Source organism: Podarcis tiliguerta, assembly GCF_965153285.1.
Source record: "Podarcis tiliguerta genome assembly, chromosome: 6".
Taxonomy (NCBI): Eukaryota; Metazoa; Chordata; class Lepidosauria; order Squamata; family Lacertidae; genus Podarcis; species Podarcis tiliguerta.
Window position 1 is genome coordinate 56,381,022 of NC_139539.1, and position 18,465 is coordinate 56,399,486.

Here is an 18,465-nt window from a genome sequence, read left to right on the forward strand (position 1 = left end):
TGAGCCTCTGAAACCTGGCAACTGGGATCCGGTTCTAGAAGGGTCCTAAAACCTCCCTCCTGAGTCCACACCCCTTTGGCAAAGCATGCTCAGCTTTTGCGCTGTATATACCTAGGGGGAAGGTTATTGTGAAGTGTCCCTGGGCAATGTTACTCATGTGTGAATGGAAGGATCTTGTTTGCATTCATTACAAACCCATTAAAAGCTGGCTGGCTGAGACCTGGGCAGGACTGGTCTGAAGGTTGCAGCTGACACTTGTCCCCTTGCTGGCTCTCTGCACCATCTCCTTGCAGTGCACCAGAGTGAGGAGGGCTGCTGTCTGGGTCAGGGACAGGTGAAGGGCTGCCCAGCCTTTCTGGACTCCCCACCACCACCCACACCTTTCCAGTGCAAGGTTCTTTCCATGAACTAGCCTGCCCAGAAATTACCTCGATTTCAATCTTTCTTCCTGGATCCCAATGGCTGAAGAGAAAACTTTTCGCCATGGGCTCATCGTCTTGGGAGTTTTTCTGGTGATGATTGGAATGTTCATCATGAGTGTGGACAAGCCCCAGATCTACATCACCTTTTGTACCTTAGGGGCCTTGGTCATTGCTGCGGGGATCATTTGGAGCATGTGTCAGTGCTACCCGAAGGTAGGAAACAAGTCTACTTTTCTTTTTTCTAAAGAATGTGCCTTCCACAGTTGCATTTTGGGGATATCAAACTCAGACTTCCCAAGAATATATTTGGGCTCTTGGAAACTGCGGGATTATATGTTTCCTACTCTTTATTGAGCTTGTTAGCCCTTTAAGAAGTACAAACTTAAAAATATTTTACTTGCAAAGCAATCAATTTTTGGGTATCCGCTTGATTAATAAATTAGTTTACACATTGGTTTCCTTACTGTTGCCACAAAAATAATGATGCCGTCGCAGGATAGGTATTAGAATGGTGCCACAATATAATGCAGTGGGAACTGTACAAAGAATAAGTTAGGTAATGGCAAATCTAAGGCTGTTCCCTGTTGGAGTTGCAGCTTGAATATTCTTTCCGAAAATATAGGATTTGATTGAAGACACAGTTCGGAATGTAAAAATAAAAATAAAATGCCTTTCTTCTAGGGAACCCCTACATCTCCTTGGAGATAGGTGAGAAAGAATCACTTTGCCCAGGGTGGACTGCCTCCTCAGCTATATCTGAGATCCAAATGATACATCACATTTTCTTAATTAAATTCAGTGTTTGTGCATGTGTTTGTGTGTAGCTGCTCATTTGATGGGAGGAAATAACCCCCTTGTTCCAAGGAGTTCTCTTCCCTTACTTCCCCGCTTTTCCTCCCCAGATCAGAGTAGTTTCTGTTGATGTGGAGTCTGAGAAGTTTCTTGTAAAGAACACTGCTGCTTCATCTGTTCAGAATGAGATTCCCGAGAAGAACAGGTATGTTTGCGGAAACCAAGCCTATAAGCTTCAACTCAACAGTCTGTAATCTACTTTTTAATTAGAATACAGTACTCGCCTGTGCATATTGCAAACTGTGTTCCGCAGAGGGACAAGGTCAACGTCTGGAAATGCTGGCACAGGGCAGTGAATTGCACAATTTAAGTGTATTTTTAAGCAGGAGAAAAGTGGTGTCTTTAGGGAAAATATAAAGCTCCTCAGAGGTATGTGTGTTTGTGTGTAAAGCATGGAACAGCTTTGGAGACCCATGCGTAGGAAAGCAAAAGGCAGCAGCGTTTACAGCACAATCCTATACTTGTCTGCTTAGAAATAGATCTCATTGAGTTCAATGTGGCTTACTCTCAGATGTGTATATAGGATTGCAACCTCCATCTCATTTCAGTGTCTAGCCCTGCTATATATAATCCAATCCAGAAAAAGGATGAGGGCCTCCTTAGGGTTCATTCTGCACTGGCCATAAGAACAGCAGCTCCTTTGGCCTTGTCTCTCTGGGCTGTGCAGAAGCTATAACTGGTCAATCGAGATAAAATTATGGCAGCTTAAAAGAGCTTCTTTTCCATCTTCCACCTCATATCCAAGCTTCTTCAGAACAGTGCCTCCCTCACCCTAGAGATGGATAAATCCTGGTGAAATGGTATTTGTAGGAGGTGGTCTCCTGCAGAGTGCAGTGACAGGTTGGGTATATATGGGGTGGATCTACACACAGGGGGAACCGCTATAAATAAGCCAGAAATTAGATCCGTTATAATAAAAGAAAGAAAAAACCCTATGGAAAATCGCATATCATTTTTTTCTGCTCTCTGGCACCATCTGGTGTTGCATGCTTATAGCACATTCAAATAGTTATTTCTTTACTAATGTAGCTGAGTCCCAGGGGTGAGATAATCTTTGGTCCCAAGCTGTATAGAGCTTTCTACCAAGTTCATTTGTCATTTCTTCCCTTCCTCTCAACATTGACTAAGGGCAAGAGCACAGCCTGCTGCCAGAAGGCCTATTTTATGTGCTTCATAAGCAACTGTTTTTCTGATTGAAAACCTGGACCCGGCACCAGCCTACTGTGCATTAGCCCAGCCTCAGAGGCGTCCATGGGCCATGCCATTCCTGGCTATATGTCATTTACTTGCTCAGATCTCCCTTCCCACCACACTCCATCCATCAACTTCCCTTAAACAGCGCAAGACAATTTCCCATAATACTCCAATTGCCAACAACAGAAAGGAAAGTGAAACTAAAGTAGCTGAAGGCAGCATAGCCCTGGCATACAGACTGATGGGTTTCTCCTAGTCAGCCAGGAGGGAATGGAGGACAGGTAAGAAAAGCAGGTCTCCTGACAGCAAAAATCCAGATAATGAACAACTGCAACACACTTAAGAGGAAGCAAACTTGACTAGAGAAATGCTAGGTCCTCTGAAGCTGCTCAAATTTTTGAATCAGCAAATAATCAGATTCCTGTCCCCTGTTAATAACAGATGTAACAAATCTGGTGAAGTAACATACCACTTTCTCATGTTGTTTGCTCAGTTCCCAGACACCTTACACCAGCCAGAAAGAAGCTGAAGTCTATGAGAAAAGCCTGCCGTCTTATGAACAGATCCAGATGAAAGTGGCAGGTGCAGAATCTGTGGGTGTTCTGTCTGCCTCAGTCCCACCGGTTAGGGCAGAAGGATGTACCCAGCCTGTTGTACAGGCCAAGGCAGAGGTCCACAGGGATTCAGAAAGCGATGGAGACTCCTGCAAGGACCCAGTGTCCCAGAAGGACACTGCAAGGTTGTACTGGTGAGTAGCTCATGCGGTGCGTTCAGGGGCTGGTTTGAATTGCACACCACCCTGAACCTTATGGTCACCTTATGGTGATTTCTGTTAGGCACTCTGGATAGAGAAAGGTTTTCAAAGGTGGGATGGTTGTCAAATTATATAACTATTAGTTGGTTGTATGCATTTTCATTGCTTGATTAAACAAAATGAAGAAATGAACATCTGCATAAAACAATGTTACTAATACAGGTGTCAGAACCGACACAATCTTTGAAAATATATAATATTCTATGTTAGAAATTATATCCTTTTCTATGTGTAAGATACGGCGCAATGATATACCGTATTTTTCGCCCTATAGGACGCACTTTTTCCCCTCCAAAAATGAAGGGGAAATCTGGGTGCGTCCTATGGGGCGAATGCAGGCTTCGCGGACCTCTCCGCAAACAGCAGGAGCGCTCCCGCTGCTGGCGGAGAGGTGCCTGCATGCTGAAGCCTGCGCGCGCTGAGCTCAGCGCGCCCAGGCTTCGCGGACCTCTCCGCTAGCAGCGGGAGCGCTCCCGCTGCTGGCGGAGACGTGCCTGCATGCCGAAGCCTGCGCGCGCTGAGCTCAGCGCGCCCAGGCTTCGCGGACCTCTCCGCTAGCAGCGGGAACGCTCCCGCTGCTGGCGGAGAGGTGCCTGCATGCCGAAGCCTGCGCGCGCTGAGCTCAGCGCGCCCAGGCTTCGCGGACCTCTCCGCTAGCAGCGGGAACGCTCCCGCTGCTGGCGGAGAGGTGCCTGCATGCTGAAGCCTGCGCGCGCTGAGCTCAGCGCGCCCAGGCTTCGCGGACCTCTCCGCTAGCAGCGGGAGCGCTCCCGCTGCTGGCGGAGACGTGCCTGCATGCCGAAGCCTGCGCGCGCTGAGCTCAGCGCGCCCAGGCTTCGCGGACCTCTCCGCTAGCAGCGGGAACGCTCCCGCTGCTGGCGGAGAGGTGCCTGCATGCGGAAGCCTGCGCGCGCTGAGCTCAGCGCGCCCAGGCTTCGCGGACCTCTCCGCTAGCAGCGGGAGCGCTCCCGCTGCTGGCGGAGAGGTGCCTGCATGCGGAAGCCTGCGCGCGCTGAGCTCAGCGCGCCCAGGCTTCGCGGACCTCTCCGCTAGCAGCGGGAACGCTCCCGCTGCTGGCGGAGAGGTGCCTGCATGCGGAAGCCTGCGCGCGCTGAGCTCAGCGCGCCCAGGCTTCGCGGACCTCTCCGCTAGCAGCGGGAGCCAGCACTGGGCTCCCACAGCTTGCAGAGAGCTGCCTGTTTGGGGGCTGGGGTCGGGGGAAGCTCGGGCTTCCCCAACCCCGCGCCTGGGGGGGAAATAATTTTTTTCCTTTATTTCCCCCCCAAAAAACTAGGTGCGCCTTATGGGACGGTGCGTCCTATAGGGCGAAAAATACGGTATATATCTATATATGTACTACACACACACAGTGTGTGTATGTGTGTGTGTGTGTGTGTGTGTGTGTATATATATATATATATATATATGCAGGTTTTGGTGTCCTCGGGTGTCTTCCCGTGTAAAAGTTGGGGTGTCTAGGCGACGTTTCGACGAGGTCTCACTCGTCATCTTCAGGCTGGTGCTTTCGGCTTCTTGTTACTGGAACAGAGCAGGATCTCAGTGTTTGAGTTCCTATAAATACTGTTGAGGAGGTGTGGTGTATAGCCTCCAATGTTCTGGGCAGAGAGGAGGTTCCCAGGCTAGTGTGCCTTTTCTTCTTTTGTTCCTTAATTACTTGAGGGATATCTTGAGTGATTTCTTGAGTGATTTCCTGAATCCCACTTAGGTGGGTCATTAGGTGTGGATTAGTTGCTAAAGCCTTCGTGTCTTGAACTCTTGAACTTTGTGAAGAGTTTTTCTGAGAAGATGGCTGTACTGCACTTGGTTGTGCTCTGGCTTGGCTTCGTGTATAGGGGCGAGCTGTGGTTTTGTGGCCTGTGCCAGCCAGATCTGTGTAGGGATTGCAGGGGGGTGCAGCATCCGGAGGTGCCACCCTGGTTTGGCTACTGGATGGTGTCTGTAATTTATCTGTGGAGAGGGTCTGGGTTTGGGTCTGGTGTGGTTGATTGGTGATGGCGTTCTGTGTGCCTCTGGATCTGGTGTCAGATTTTGTGGGGAGGGCTAATTTCCAGATGTCTGGCAAGCGGGATGTGTCGTCACGCTTGTTCATGTTGTGAGGGTGTTTCTCTATCTCGATGGCTTCCATGATTATTCTCTTGTGGTGATGTTCCATGTTAAAGAGCAATTTGGAATCTGCAAAATTAATTTCGTGTCCTGTTTCTTTCATGTGTTGGAAAAGAGAGGAAGTTTTTTCTTCTTTTTTGACGGCATTCTTGTGTTCTGCGATCCGTGCATTTATTCGTCTGTTTGTTTGTCCAATGTACGTGGCTGGGCAGACTTTGCAGGGTAATCTAACTGATTGGCAACATCGGTTGATTAATCTGTTAGAGTAATCAGCTACTGTTACCATCCCCATAGAAGGTGGAGCTAAATATAAGATGCATGCTAGCTCTGTATCAATGAAAAGCCAACACAGTCTGTACTGCCCGGTGTTGTTCCTTCTAGTTAAAGCAGGCATCACAAGCGCAATACCTTCCATGTGGAGTGCAACTCCTGTTAACTCAGACCATTGGGCATGCTGGCCGGGGATGATGGGAGTTGGGTCCAAGAACATCTGGAGGGGACCACATTGGTGACTCTTGAGTTCAAGATCAAAACAATAATGTTGGGCTGGAATGGTCAATAATATTTAATTTACCCCTGGGAAACCAAGTTAATTAAACCAACAACAGCTGGTCATTCCAGAACCAGGGATATGCTGGTGAAAAGCAGAGCATCTGCCCGGCTTGATTTACTATAAACGTCCTAGTAGAAACACAAAACAGCTCAACAATCAGCTTTGGAAGCTATGTCCTTCAATGAACCTTCTCTTTAAATTCTAGTGAGTCGGAAAAAATTCCTAACCAGGCGCCACTCGCTTCTTTCCAAGAGGAAGCTGATGCCTCTTCTGTGGAATCTGCAGCCAACAGTCCGTTTCTACAGAGGTGGGAAAATGTCTCGAAGCCTATGTCTCCAACAGAAAGCCAGCTCAGATTCAAGCTTCCTTCCTATGAAGATTTTGCCCTGATCGATTCCCTGACGGCGGAAGGTCAAGGTCAAAACAATGAAAGGATAACGGCACCTAACCAAAGCCATTGCCCTATTCCTGCCCCCAGAGGAGATGGGGCATTGGCTACTACAGTAGGGCCTGAACGACTGGAACACAGAGCTGCGCATAATGTAGAAGAGGATGACATGTACTATGGAATAAAAGAGGGAGCAGGAGACGTCCCCTCGTCGGTCGGTGCTGTCTCTGAACCAAAGGACTAAGCATTAAAAATTAGGAATGAGCCCGGGGACCTTCTCATGGGAGTCCAAATCCAAAGAGATGAAAGGTTGGGTGGGGGTGGGGAGTGGCTCAGACAATAAAAGGATGCCCAAGCCAAGGTCGATTTGTCCTTCTCTCTGGGGATATGTAGGGAGTGATGGAGAATAAGGGTTAGGACCAAAGCAGAAGAAGAAACGTTTGGCTGTCTGTTGAAGTGTCTTAAGCTGTCCCTCCACTTATGCTCAACCTGTATATTTGTAAATAAAGTGAAATAGCACCAAATCCCATAAGTCCCCTGTGGTTTTCTTCCAAAGGAAATCAAACCTGGGTAGCACTGAACCCCTAAAAGGTCTCACCAACCAGAGAGATGATTCAGAAAAACACTACAAAGGGGAAACAGACTCTGTATATGAGAATGGCACCCCTGTTGAGAACATATATATCGTCCCAAGGGGCAGAGTCATGACTTTTCCCTGGGAGTGTGGATGGAGGATCCATGACTTGCTTGAACATCATCTTTTGGTGCTTCTTTGCCATTTATGAAATGATACTCTATTGGGATGCGGGTGGCACTGTGGTCTAAACCACTGAGCCTCTTGGGCTTGCTGATCAGAAGGTCAGCAGTTCAAATCCCTGTTATGGAGTGAGCTCCCATTGCTCTGTCCTAGCTCCTGCCAACCTAGCAGTTTGAAGCACACCAGTGCAAGTAGATAAATAGGTACTGCTGCAGCAGGAAGGTAAACGCCGTTTCCGTGTGCTCTGGTTTCGGTCACGGTGTTCTGTTGTGCCACATGAAAGCTGTCTGTGGACAAATGCTAGCCTGAAAGTGAGATGAGCACCGCAACCCCATAGTCACCTTTGACTGGACTTAACCGTCCAGAGGTCCTTTACCTTTACCTTTTACCTACTAAGGCTGCCATTTTCTAAATGTACAAAACTGGGAGCAAGTCCTACCGAATTTAGCAAGGTATGCTTTTGAGTGGAAATGCACAGAATTACACCGTAAATGTGTTTCTAGTCTTTTAGAATCCTTTAGCATTCTTGCCCCGTCATCCACAGATACCTTTTATTAGACTGTTTATTGGATTGATTGTACTTCATGTCCATGGACTGCTTTGCTGAGGACATGTTTGATGGTGGTGGTTCCTGGGGATTGGATGATATCCCAAAGAGCGACACTTTTAACATGAAAAAGAACTGGTCAGAGGTATAAGAAGTGCTTGCATGTGGGTGCCAAAGCAGCTCAGGGCTCACACTTCATTAATTGGCCCAATCGCTATGGAGCGGCTGATGTGCAGGAGCAGCAGCAGCCAGGCAGAAGGCGGATCGTGTGCCCTCAGCACCTTTGCTTCTGAGGTCCCGCTTTCTGCTCCGATTCATGCCTTTGGGCCATTGGAGGTCTGCTTGCTGCAGTGGAAAATCCGGAGTGATTTATGTTGCTTTCGGAAGCCTGCCAACTGCTCAGCTTGTCAGCTTGCTTCTTCCGCATGGGGAGGGAGCCAAGCTCCCAGGCAGCTGTGGGACAGCAGCTCCATGAAACTGACAGCGCGAGGCAACAAAAGGGTTGGCGTTGGCCCCGTCTTAACTAGGCTATCTGAGTATAAAGCCAGTAGGGCCTGTTTTAGAAGTTGCGCTCATGCCTGTTCCTTGGGGGCAGAAAGACACCATTTCGAATATGGCATCGAGTTCAACAGGACTTACTGCCAAACAACTTGTGCTTAGCATCACAGCTTTGGGAACCACACAAAATATTTTATTCTGAATGGATTAATGAATCTTAATAATAACCCTGCACCCTAAGATAGCAGCATACCCTCCCACATTTCTCTGGTGAAAATAGGGACGCCCTATTCAATAATAATAATAATAATAATAATAATAATAATAATAATACCCTGCCCATCTGGGCAGCTTCCAACAAATATAAAAACATAATAAAACATTAAACATTAAAAGCCTTCAGATATCTTCTAAAAATTGTAGACTTATCTCCTTGGCTTGGGGGGGTCACATAACTCCATACCCTCCAACATTTCCCAAGTGAAAATAGGGATGTCCTAAGGAAATGTGGGACATTCTGGAATCAAATCAGAAGCTGTGATGGCTTCTGCAAATATGAGACGATCCCTAGAAAAAACAGGCACTTAGAGGGTCTGTAGAAGTTTATAGGACCATATACACTGCAGGCACTGCAGAGAAACCACAACCATTAGGAAAACGTATTTTCTTCAGGGACTGAAGGGTGCTGCAAATCTTAGGAGTCTTCATGCATGTCTTGGCTTCTCAAATAAGCTTTCAAGTGACCTGGAAGCTGAGTATTTTTAATGTTTCAATTCCGCAATGGAACAAGATGCTACTTGTTTGTAAGTAGACTGCAGTCAAATGCTCCTGGTAACTAACAGCAGAAGGGTTTCACACAGTTTAAATATCCCATCAGAAGCTGGCTTAAGACGTGACCTGGAAGAGGTTGATTGTCTTGAGCCTCAATTTTTACGAAACACTTGACAATGCCAGAAGCAGTCTCGTGTTGCGACCCCCTTTGCTCTGTAACTTGCTCCATTCCCCATTTGTGCTCCTGATACATCACTTCCCCACCCCTGACAGCTGCAGGAAATATCGTGGACTGAAGACAGATTGTGAAAATGATGGCGTAATGATGTCAGAAGTGACCTCAGTGGCTGTGGGTGGTTTTGTTGCTCGGTCCCTTCTGTCCCGCCAGCTTTAGTACTTTGCTAAAGCATTGTGTACTTGGCATAAGCTGCCCTGACAGTGGTAATCCTACTCGTGTACTGTGTCAACAGCCATTTAAAATGTGTTGTTTGCACTAAATAGAAAAGCCCAGTTCGTGACCCTGAGGTGTCCTTCGTAGCTTCACTTGACGTTTGTAGAGGCTGCAGCCCCAGATCCAGTTACTAAGGTACATCCCGTATTCATGAATATTCCATGTGTCCTCGAGTAGATAATTGGAACCATCTTGTTCTGTTCTGCGGGTTCCCCTTCGCTTCTTTTTGTCTATTCCCACAAGTCACCACCAACATCCCTGCCAACCTCCTTGACTGGGACAGTTATTTATGACTCTTCCATCTTGGCTCTTGTGGCTATTTTGTGCCCACGCGTTGTGTCAATATGTGTTGTGTGTGCCGCATGTTGTGTGCCTATATGTATCCCATATCAGCTCTGACTACACCCACTTTCATTTTCACCACACCCACTATTCCATTTCCTTGTTCCTCTGGCATGTGGCCCCCCAGAAGGCTGGATTTGAAGGAAGGTGGCGCCTGGCCTGAAAAAAATGTTCCCCACTCCTGGCTTAGCCCATCAAAATAGCTTTTGAGGGGTGTCAAACGGAACCATCCTCTTCTGGAGCACTGTCAGGCTGGATAGAACAAAACGGAAAACACCCTCTTGCAATTTCCAGCAAGAACTCTTGATCTGTGTATTTTCCTAGCCTTGCTGGGTGGGAGAAAGAAGTCTGCAGTAGGCATGGATTTTTTAAGAGGGTAGAGAGATTGGGGGCTTTGCAAGGTGCAATGCCACCTTCTCATCAGCTTGCCAAAATAGATAGTCTGGTGGTCCAGTTTCACAGTGCTGCCCTTTTCCGTCTTCCTTGTGCCCTGGTTCCCTCTTATATTCCATTGCATGCATCTCTTTCAAAGCTAGACTATAAATTTAGCAGGTATCTTTGTACTTTGCTCATTGTCTGCCACAAGAAAGGACGCCACCTTCCCTGCAGATGTCTGGCCCTCTGATCACGTACGCAGCCAAAGGTGAAAACAATGTCAGGGAGTTGAGGAGGATTGTTTATACAATTATAAGAAACACTTGTTGGGTGTCACAGCAAGAAAACAAAAGAAAAGAAGAAAAGCACATGTTTCCTAAACATTGTTTTCAGAAGTGAGAGCAGCACACAAAAGAAAAATGGACCCCCCTCCTTGTTTAGACCTGACTCATGTCCCTGCTCCCAGCTCCCTGACTCCCCAAGGCAGGCCTTCCAAGTCCTGAGAGGTTTGCTTGCTCTCACCTCACTCTAGGACGTGATGTGCTGGCCAAGCTAGATGGAGTTTGCTGCTGTTGGGTAGCTGAATTATGCTAAACAAACAGCAAAGGCAGGACTGTGGGATTGGGATCACAGCATGGTTGTAGGGTTTAAAAAACTGCCTGCCCCTGTTGCTGTTCAATTTGGTATAACCTGCCCCCCTTCACACACATGGAGAAATTCGCTCCAGTTCACTGTTAAAGGTGAACTTGAAAGCTTTGCATTTTCCAAAACAATATGCAAACTGAAACACTGCTCTCCTTTGAAATGTGAGCTTCTCCGCAGTTCGCAATGCAACGCTCCAGGCAATTAATGTGTACAAAAATGCATATACTATGGTAAGGCGTGCATATAAATGTGTATATAAGGGAAAGTAACATAAGAATGTGCATTATTTTAGGGGAAATTGCTTTGCAAAAATGCATACATTATGCAACATTGCATATAAAAATGTGCAGAGCAGGAGAAATTTCCAGAGAACTGCTGACAATTTTAAAAAATAATAATCACAAGATGACGTAGCAATGTGGAGAACTGAATTTAAGATTGGAAAAATGAGAAACAGAGAGAAACTGAAAAGGGCATATTCACTCCTGCAGAAGGGAGACTGAGCACTTTTATTCATGTTAATGACCTAAGCCTAATTCTTCTGGTATGTGCCTGGATCCCTCCTACAAAATACTGACAGCCTGGAGGCCTCCTAAGATGCCAACAGCCACTATTTTCATCACAGAGACATAAAACAACCAGTGGTATTGCAGTACATTCACCCCAACAGCCACAGTGGTGTTGCAGCCATTGTTTACATCAACCTGTAAAAACACATTTTCGTTGGATTCCTTGTCTTAACAATTAAGGTACAAGTAATCTGTGCTAGGTGAACATGGACTCTGGCTTAAGAATGCAAGAAGTGCCTTGCCAAGTCAGTTGTCTGCCTCCATCTAGTCCTTAATTCTTTGCAAAATCACAGTGTCAAGCCAGTGTGAGACAGTCCACTAGAGACTGGCCAGTAGTCCTCTCCTGGACCTGATGTTGGCCACTTGTGAGATGAGATCAGTGTGGCGGTTTTATTGTTACTGAAAAGCAGGATTCAGCCTCCTGGACCATTGGGACAGCACTGTCCTGTTATATAGAGTGATAATTCCTGTTAAGTCTTCTGTGTCCTGCTGCTTTTGGCTGCATAGCTCAAACCTGGAATTATCAGTTTTGGCAGGGGTTAAATATGGCAGGGAAGGAGACATTCCTGCATGAAATTAAAACATGCAAACAGAAATCCCTGAGCTTTTGGCTGCCTAATTGTAGAAAAGGCTGAGGCAACACCCAGAGCCCTAGTAAATAACCTTGACATAGGGCAAGGGAGGCAATAGACTTTGCAGCATTACCAGACATAACTCACCTGTGAGGAAATTAAAATCAGGTGCTGAGCTTTTCAGGCACTGCAGGGTATGGCCTGTGGAATAGGCATGAGGCACTTGGCTGGGGTTGTATATAACCTACTAAGAAGCTCCAGTTTTGCTCTGGTGATCCTGTGTTCCCAAGAACATAAGTGGTGCAGTGAAAATGGAGGACTTGCGGGAAATATGCGCCTAATATCTGGAGGTAATGTAAGAGGTCATCTATTCCAATCCTTTGCATTGAGGTAGAATCCATTTGCAAAGAGGCACCTTAATAGTTCTTGTTCGATTTATTTACTTAAAATATTTTTTATGTTGCCTTATTTAGGTAGCCGTGTTGGTCTGACGCAGTAGAAATATATATTTTTTTTTTTTTTTTTAAATGTCCAGTAGCACCTTAGAGACCAACTAAGTTTGTATTACTCAGAAGGGAACTTGCATCTTTGCTATGCTATTCTACTCGTTTTGGTTCCATTTAACTGCTTATATTAAGCAGAGAGGCTGTGTGAAATGGAGGTTAAGATGCTGGACTTGTATGAGGGAGAGTGGGGTTGTAAATTCCTGCAGAACCATGAAGCTGGCTGGGTAACTGCCGCCCAGTCACAGACTCTCAGCCTAACCTACTATTACCGGTAAATGGAGCAGCCCCTGGGCTTATGGAGGGTGGGCTGTAAGTATGAGAAATAAATACGAAGAGTACAAAAGCTCTTCTTATTAGTGGGTTGCTCTTGCCTGTACCCAGGGATAGAAGCAGACACATCTGAGAGTATATGGTTATTTACACAAATAATTTGTGTCCCATCTTTCTCAGTGGGATCCAACACACAGAACTCCAGAACTGGGAATAATCTTGTAGCAGCCTGCCCTCTGCTGACCGCATTTGTACACACACCACTCTGGATACTTTATAATGCAGTACAATCGTGCCTTGGTTCCCAAACAGCTTGGCTCCCTAACAAATCGGTTCCCGAATGCTGCAAACCCGGAAGTAAGTGTTCCAGTTTGTGAACTTTTTTTGAAGCCAAACGTCTGTTTCAGCTGTCGGCATTGTTTCCATTGCCAATCAGCCAATCAGAAGCTGCGCCTTGGTTTGCGAACATTTTGGAAGTTGAACGGACTTCCAGAACGGATTGAGTTCGGGAAGCAAGCTACACAGTAGTAGGGTTGCCATATGTCTGGAATTTCCTGGACATAGCCGGGTTTTGGCTGTTAAAAACTGTCTCTGGGCAGAAAGCACTTAAAATGTTGGGGGAAATCTGGATGTATAGTGTAGATTTTGGCGAACATCCTTAAAAATAGCTCAAAAATTAAACAACACCCCCCCCCGATATTTCACAAAAAACCTCAACATTTTGGGAAACTAAAAAAACAACAACTCAGCAATTTGGTCAAAAAGAAAAAAAAACTCAACAAATTTGCCATTTTGAAATACAGTGGTATCTCGGGTTAAGTACTTAATTCGTTCCGGAGGTCCGTTCTTAACCTGAAACTGTTTTTAACCTGAAGCACCACTTTAGCTAATGGGGCCTCCTGCTGCCGCCATGCCGCCGGAGCACGATTTCCATTCTTATCCTGAAGCAAAGTTCTTAACCTGAAGCACTATTTCTGGGTTAGCGGAGTCTGTAACCTGAAGTGTATATAACCTGAAGTGTATATAACCTGAGGTACCACTGTATGGCAACCCTACACAGTGGGTTCTCTTAGCTTTAATTTGTGTTACCACTAAGTACAGGTGATCATCAAATTGCCCCTCAAACCAGAGGTAAAAAATGAAGATGTAAAAGGAGCACTTGTGATATAACAGCTTTATTCCGATATACAGTATATGTATACTCATGATACACAGCCCTGCATAGGCAGTAGATAAGTAGGACTAGAATTGTTCTTAGGTAGTAGAATGGAGAGCTTGGTGGCAGAAGTGGAAAAGACAGAATATGAGCTGGGGGGATCTGGACACTCATATCGGGCCCTGCCAGAAATCCTTAGGATTGTGCATTCAGGATAATTTGCACTCAGGATGCCATATTCAGCCCTGCTATCAATACTGCTTAACTGCTTTGTGCTTGCAAGTTTTGGGGTGGATGTACTGCTTTGTTTCTGATCAGTGCATGTCCTGTTCTTCCTGCTGAAATTTCTTCTCTCCCTCCAGATGGCAATAGTGCGGTGACATTGTGGAAGCATCGCAGAACTAAAAAAGCAGAATGGTGTGTGAATGGTGATAGTCCCATATAATTGCATGCACCTTGTCAATGGCAAGTGGCAGAAGACAACCACAAACACACCAGTCTGCAGTGGCCCGCAGATGAAGGAGAAACTCTTAATTTCTGGTCCTTCAAAACATAACAATATTTATTGGAGCCTGAAGTCACTTTTTGGAGAACACACTTCTCTATTGCCTCAGTTGCAGCTTTTACAGAACCCCTTCCCCTTTGTTGTTGTTTTTCTGGAAGCTCATCACACATACTCATTATCTCATTGTTTGTTGTCATTTCCCGCCTGTGAGGAAGGGGCTGTTCCTGTTCAATTCATCTTTTCTGTGTGCCCATTTTATAAAGGCCCTGGTGGGGAAATCCTGGATCTGGGATTGAGAGCAGGATGCAACAATTCTCTTCCAGAAGCTGTCAGAAGGCATTGAAAGAGGGCACAAGGGGCTAATGCCCCCAGTTGCCCCCCCCCAGTCCAGAATTTGTAGATGCCCCTGTGGGAGCAATATGGACCTGGTCCCAAATATCAGTGTTCTGTATAGGTGTATCTGGATGATAGGCTGAGGCAGAGATTGGTATATTGGTATTATGGCACTTGCTTTTCTGATTTTCCGATTCTATCAGTTTGTGCATGTTTATAGATGTCTGTTTGTATACATACATACATACATACATACATACATACAGTTATATAGCTGGTTAGCTAGAACTGATGCTCATTTTTGGGTAACTGTTGCAGTGCTTCCAGACTGGCTGTTTATTTGCACAAAATGTGATTGTTACCCTGCACTTTCTAGTGCAATTTTCCATCCCTTTTTTAACTGCAAAAAAATCTGATAAGAAAAGTTATGGAAAACTACATTGCAAAGTGTGAGATAGCAACCACTAGGTTCCACATGAGGAATGCTTGAGAAGCAGAAGACATCAAATAAACTCAATGCAAGTTGTGGATGTTAGCGGCAGGAATGCTCAGTAATCAGCCCGCCTGGGAACTCCCTCTCTCACTGATAAGAGTCTTGCCCTGCTTTCTATATTTTTGGTGAGCTGTCTGCCTGCCTTTTCGTCTTTCTATCAAAGCTTTGCTTGGGTGCCAAAGCAATCAGGAGCTTCTTTTTGAAAGCAAGCACAGCCAAGTTTTTAAACACTGCAAAATCACTCTGAGGAGAGAGCATTTGTGATGTCATGAGACAGCTGCCAATCAACACTGGAGAGGATTAGGGACACATGACAATGATGTGAGTGTGCTTCCAGAACACAGTGATGACTCTTTCTATGTCTGTGCATCACAACTCTACTTCTAAAATCTCTCCTATTGAGCCCTGTTTCTTTCCCTATCCTTCACTACTCTCTCATGCTTCAATTCTCAAACGAATGGTTGGCTTATGTACTGAATACATGCTTTGCACATCAGCTCTCTGGATCCTTCCTAACATTCCCATAAGCAAGCAAGCTTTGAACCAAGAAAAGTCCTACCACAAGAAATGGTTTGGTGCCGCAAGGTTCTTTGGGTTCAGCTTCATTAGTAAAGAAAAAGCGTTCTATATGTGTTATAACTCTGTGACACCAGATGGCACTGTGGAGTCCCATCATTCTCCAATGTGATTTCCCATAATAAAGCTTACAACGCATTTTCCTGAAACGCTTTTTCGATGTGTCCAGCCCCAGTTGCTTTTGACCATCCCAACTGGAATTTGTCCCTCTGGAAGACATTAATTTAGGCTTCTGATATAAAATACTCATGCATCTGGAAAAGGAGACTCTTGCTGCTGCAAGATGTATTAATTGGATCATTCCACAGGGCTCCTATTTTGCTTTTCCCCAATATAGTCTTAACATTGGCTACCCTTTTGGAGCAGGCCCACCTTGTCTGTTCTGCCCTGGATCTCAGCCCACCAGGTTACAAACATGCTGACCACTTTTACTCCATGTATCCTGTTAAGGAAATTCGTGCTTCTGGTCAAAGCTGATTAAACCAATTTCTATTAGAATCCAGGAATATTCTAATATGAGAAGGAGCGATTGGCATTTGTCTTTTGGATAAACAAAAGCAGGTCACTGAATCCATCTCTTTCCAGATCTGCTGGCTTTCCTCTTATTTTGGCACGAGGAGCCTTTGCTGTTTGGTGCCCAGCAGAAGATTTCTTCCTGCTCATGAACAAAGATGAAAAGAACTAGCCTATTAACTCTTCTTGCTCCACCAAGAAGTTCCTAATGTAAAACCTCATATACAGGCTAAGCAGGCCCTCTTTGTGCAGGGGCTCCCAGCTCCTTCTGGTCCCAAGATCCCATTTTCCGCTGTCTGGGAGGCCTTATGGCCAGCTCTCCACAGTGAAAAACTGGAACAACTCATATGTGTTTCAGGATCCAGCCAACTGCCGGCTTTCTTGGCTTGCCAGTTTGCCTCTAGTCCATAGAGAAGGAGCCAATCTTTCAGAGAGGCATCAAGCCAAGAGCAGCGACTGTGTGAAATTGACCGCGAGTGGCACAGAGATTCTCTCTTCCTCCTCCTTTCATTATGTAACGCGATTTCAAATGTAACATGGGATGGGCTCAAATTTCCATTTTGTGTATGTGTGCATTTTAAGCTAATTGGATAAATTAAAATCGCCCTGTTCAGAATTTTGTAGAGCAGGAATGCATGCTATTTACAGGTATTAATTCACTGAAAAGGGGCCCTTTGTTGTTGCTGTCCGATAAATGCAACATAAACATTTTCACTAGCTATCCAAAGCATTCTTGTAAAGAGCCCAGACATTACTTAGAAGCTTGAGGACAAAGGTGAAAGACCCTCCAAGGTGCTCATAAGTGAGGTACAGCCATTGCAGGGGACACACACGCACACCTTTCCTCATAATAGTGCGCTGGCTGGAGGAATATTCCTTCCCCAGAAACAAATTAAGGTGTCTTATTTCTGCCCCTTCCATTCCACAGGTGTGAGAGCCAGATGGACTTTGATTGTAGGCAGTCCAGGAGAGGCACTTGCCTGAGTCCCTGGAAGCTCAGGCGCCTAAGATACCAAGAATTGAACCCTAGTTCATTCAGTCTAGAGGATTGTGGGTTCATAGAACTGTAAGATTCTGATTGGATAGCACCATGTGGCATGACTCGTGACAAGAGGCGCATTTGTGTGCCTCTGAGCCCATGCCAGTTCACACAATTCACAAACACTTTATTGTACTTCTAAAAAAAAAAAAAAGGTTAAACAACTTAATAAAATTATTCATCTCTCCCAGGCATGGGGAACCTCAGGACTGTGGTCTGAATGTGACCCTCAGGCCTTTCCCAAGGCAAAAATGCCGCCCCCCAGTGACAATACTGCCCCTCTTTTCTACCCATGGCCGGATTTAGGTTTGATGAGGCCCTAAGCTACTGAAGGTAATGGGGCCCTTTATATGTCCAGCTGTCCTTTGTCAACAACAAATTGTCACTGTTTTTCGTGTTGAATATATGCTCTACACTTTGGTAATTTATGGACCTAATGGGTATCGAAAGCCATTTGCACATAACAAAATATGTATTTTATCAAAGCAGGCGGGGCCCCTGACTTACATCATAGGAGCCTACACAACACGAAACACTGTTGCTGTATGTAGGTTTTATTTTATTTGTTTTTTTATCTTATATTTTGGAAATGTACATCCAGTTCTTTTTCTTTAATTTTTTTGGGGGCCCCCCAAGAGAGTGGGGCCCTAAGCTATAGCTTGTTTAGCTTATACGTAAATCCGGCACTGCTTTTACCCCATCTCTGTGCTGTCCTTGAGTGCTTTTGTCTGACAGGAAATGTGCCATTGAACTATGATAATCCCTCTTGTTGGCCTGGATGGAGAGAGAGGGTTGTGTAGAAACCTCTGACTTGTGCAAGGCCTGTGGTACGAAGCCTGCAATACGAAGGCAAGAATTACATCTGTTGCTCTAGCTCTGCCTTCTCCTCAAGAAGGTTGTCCCTGAGGTGATGGGGTCCTTGGACTGAGAAAGGTTTGTCCAAATTTTAGGCCTTCCCTTCTCTCTGGAGTAGTCCCACTGGGAGCAAATCGTATGGGTTAAGTCATAGAATCATAGAATCATAGAATCATAGAGTTGGAAGAGACCACAAGGGTCATCGAGTCCAACCCCCTGCCAAGCAGGAAACACCATCAGAGCACTCCTGACATAAAGTCTGAAGAGGCGGCCAACAACCAGAGTCACAGCGGCAACCCACAAAACATACAGACTGTAAAATCAAAGGCACCGCAGCATGTTGTG

At 45.7% G+C, this 18,465-nt stretch overlaps 1 protein-coding gene across 1 annotated transcript; it reads left to right on the plus strand.

Annotated features, from left to right (window-relative positions):
- The first annotated feature begins 414 nt into the window (after positions 1-414).
- On the plus strand, positions 415-6,871 carry BSND (barttin CLCNK type accessory subunit beta). Its single transcript, XM_083448205.1, has 4 exons — positions 415-635; positions 1,325-1,419; positions 2,962-3,216; positions 6,165-6,871. The coding sequence occupies exons 1-4, from the start codon at positions 459-461 to the stop codon at positions 6,589-6,591; spliced, it is 954 nt and encodes a 317-aa protein (XP_083304331.1). The 5' UTR covers positions 415-458; the 3' UTR covers positions 6,592-6,871.
- Positions 6,872-18,465: the final 11,594 nt, after the last annotated feature.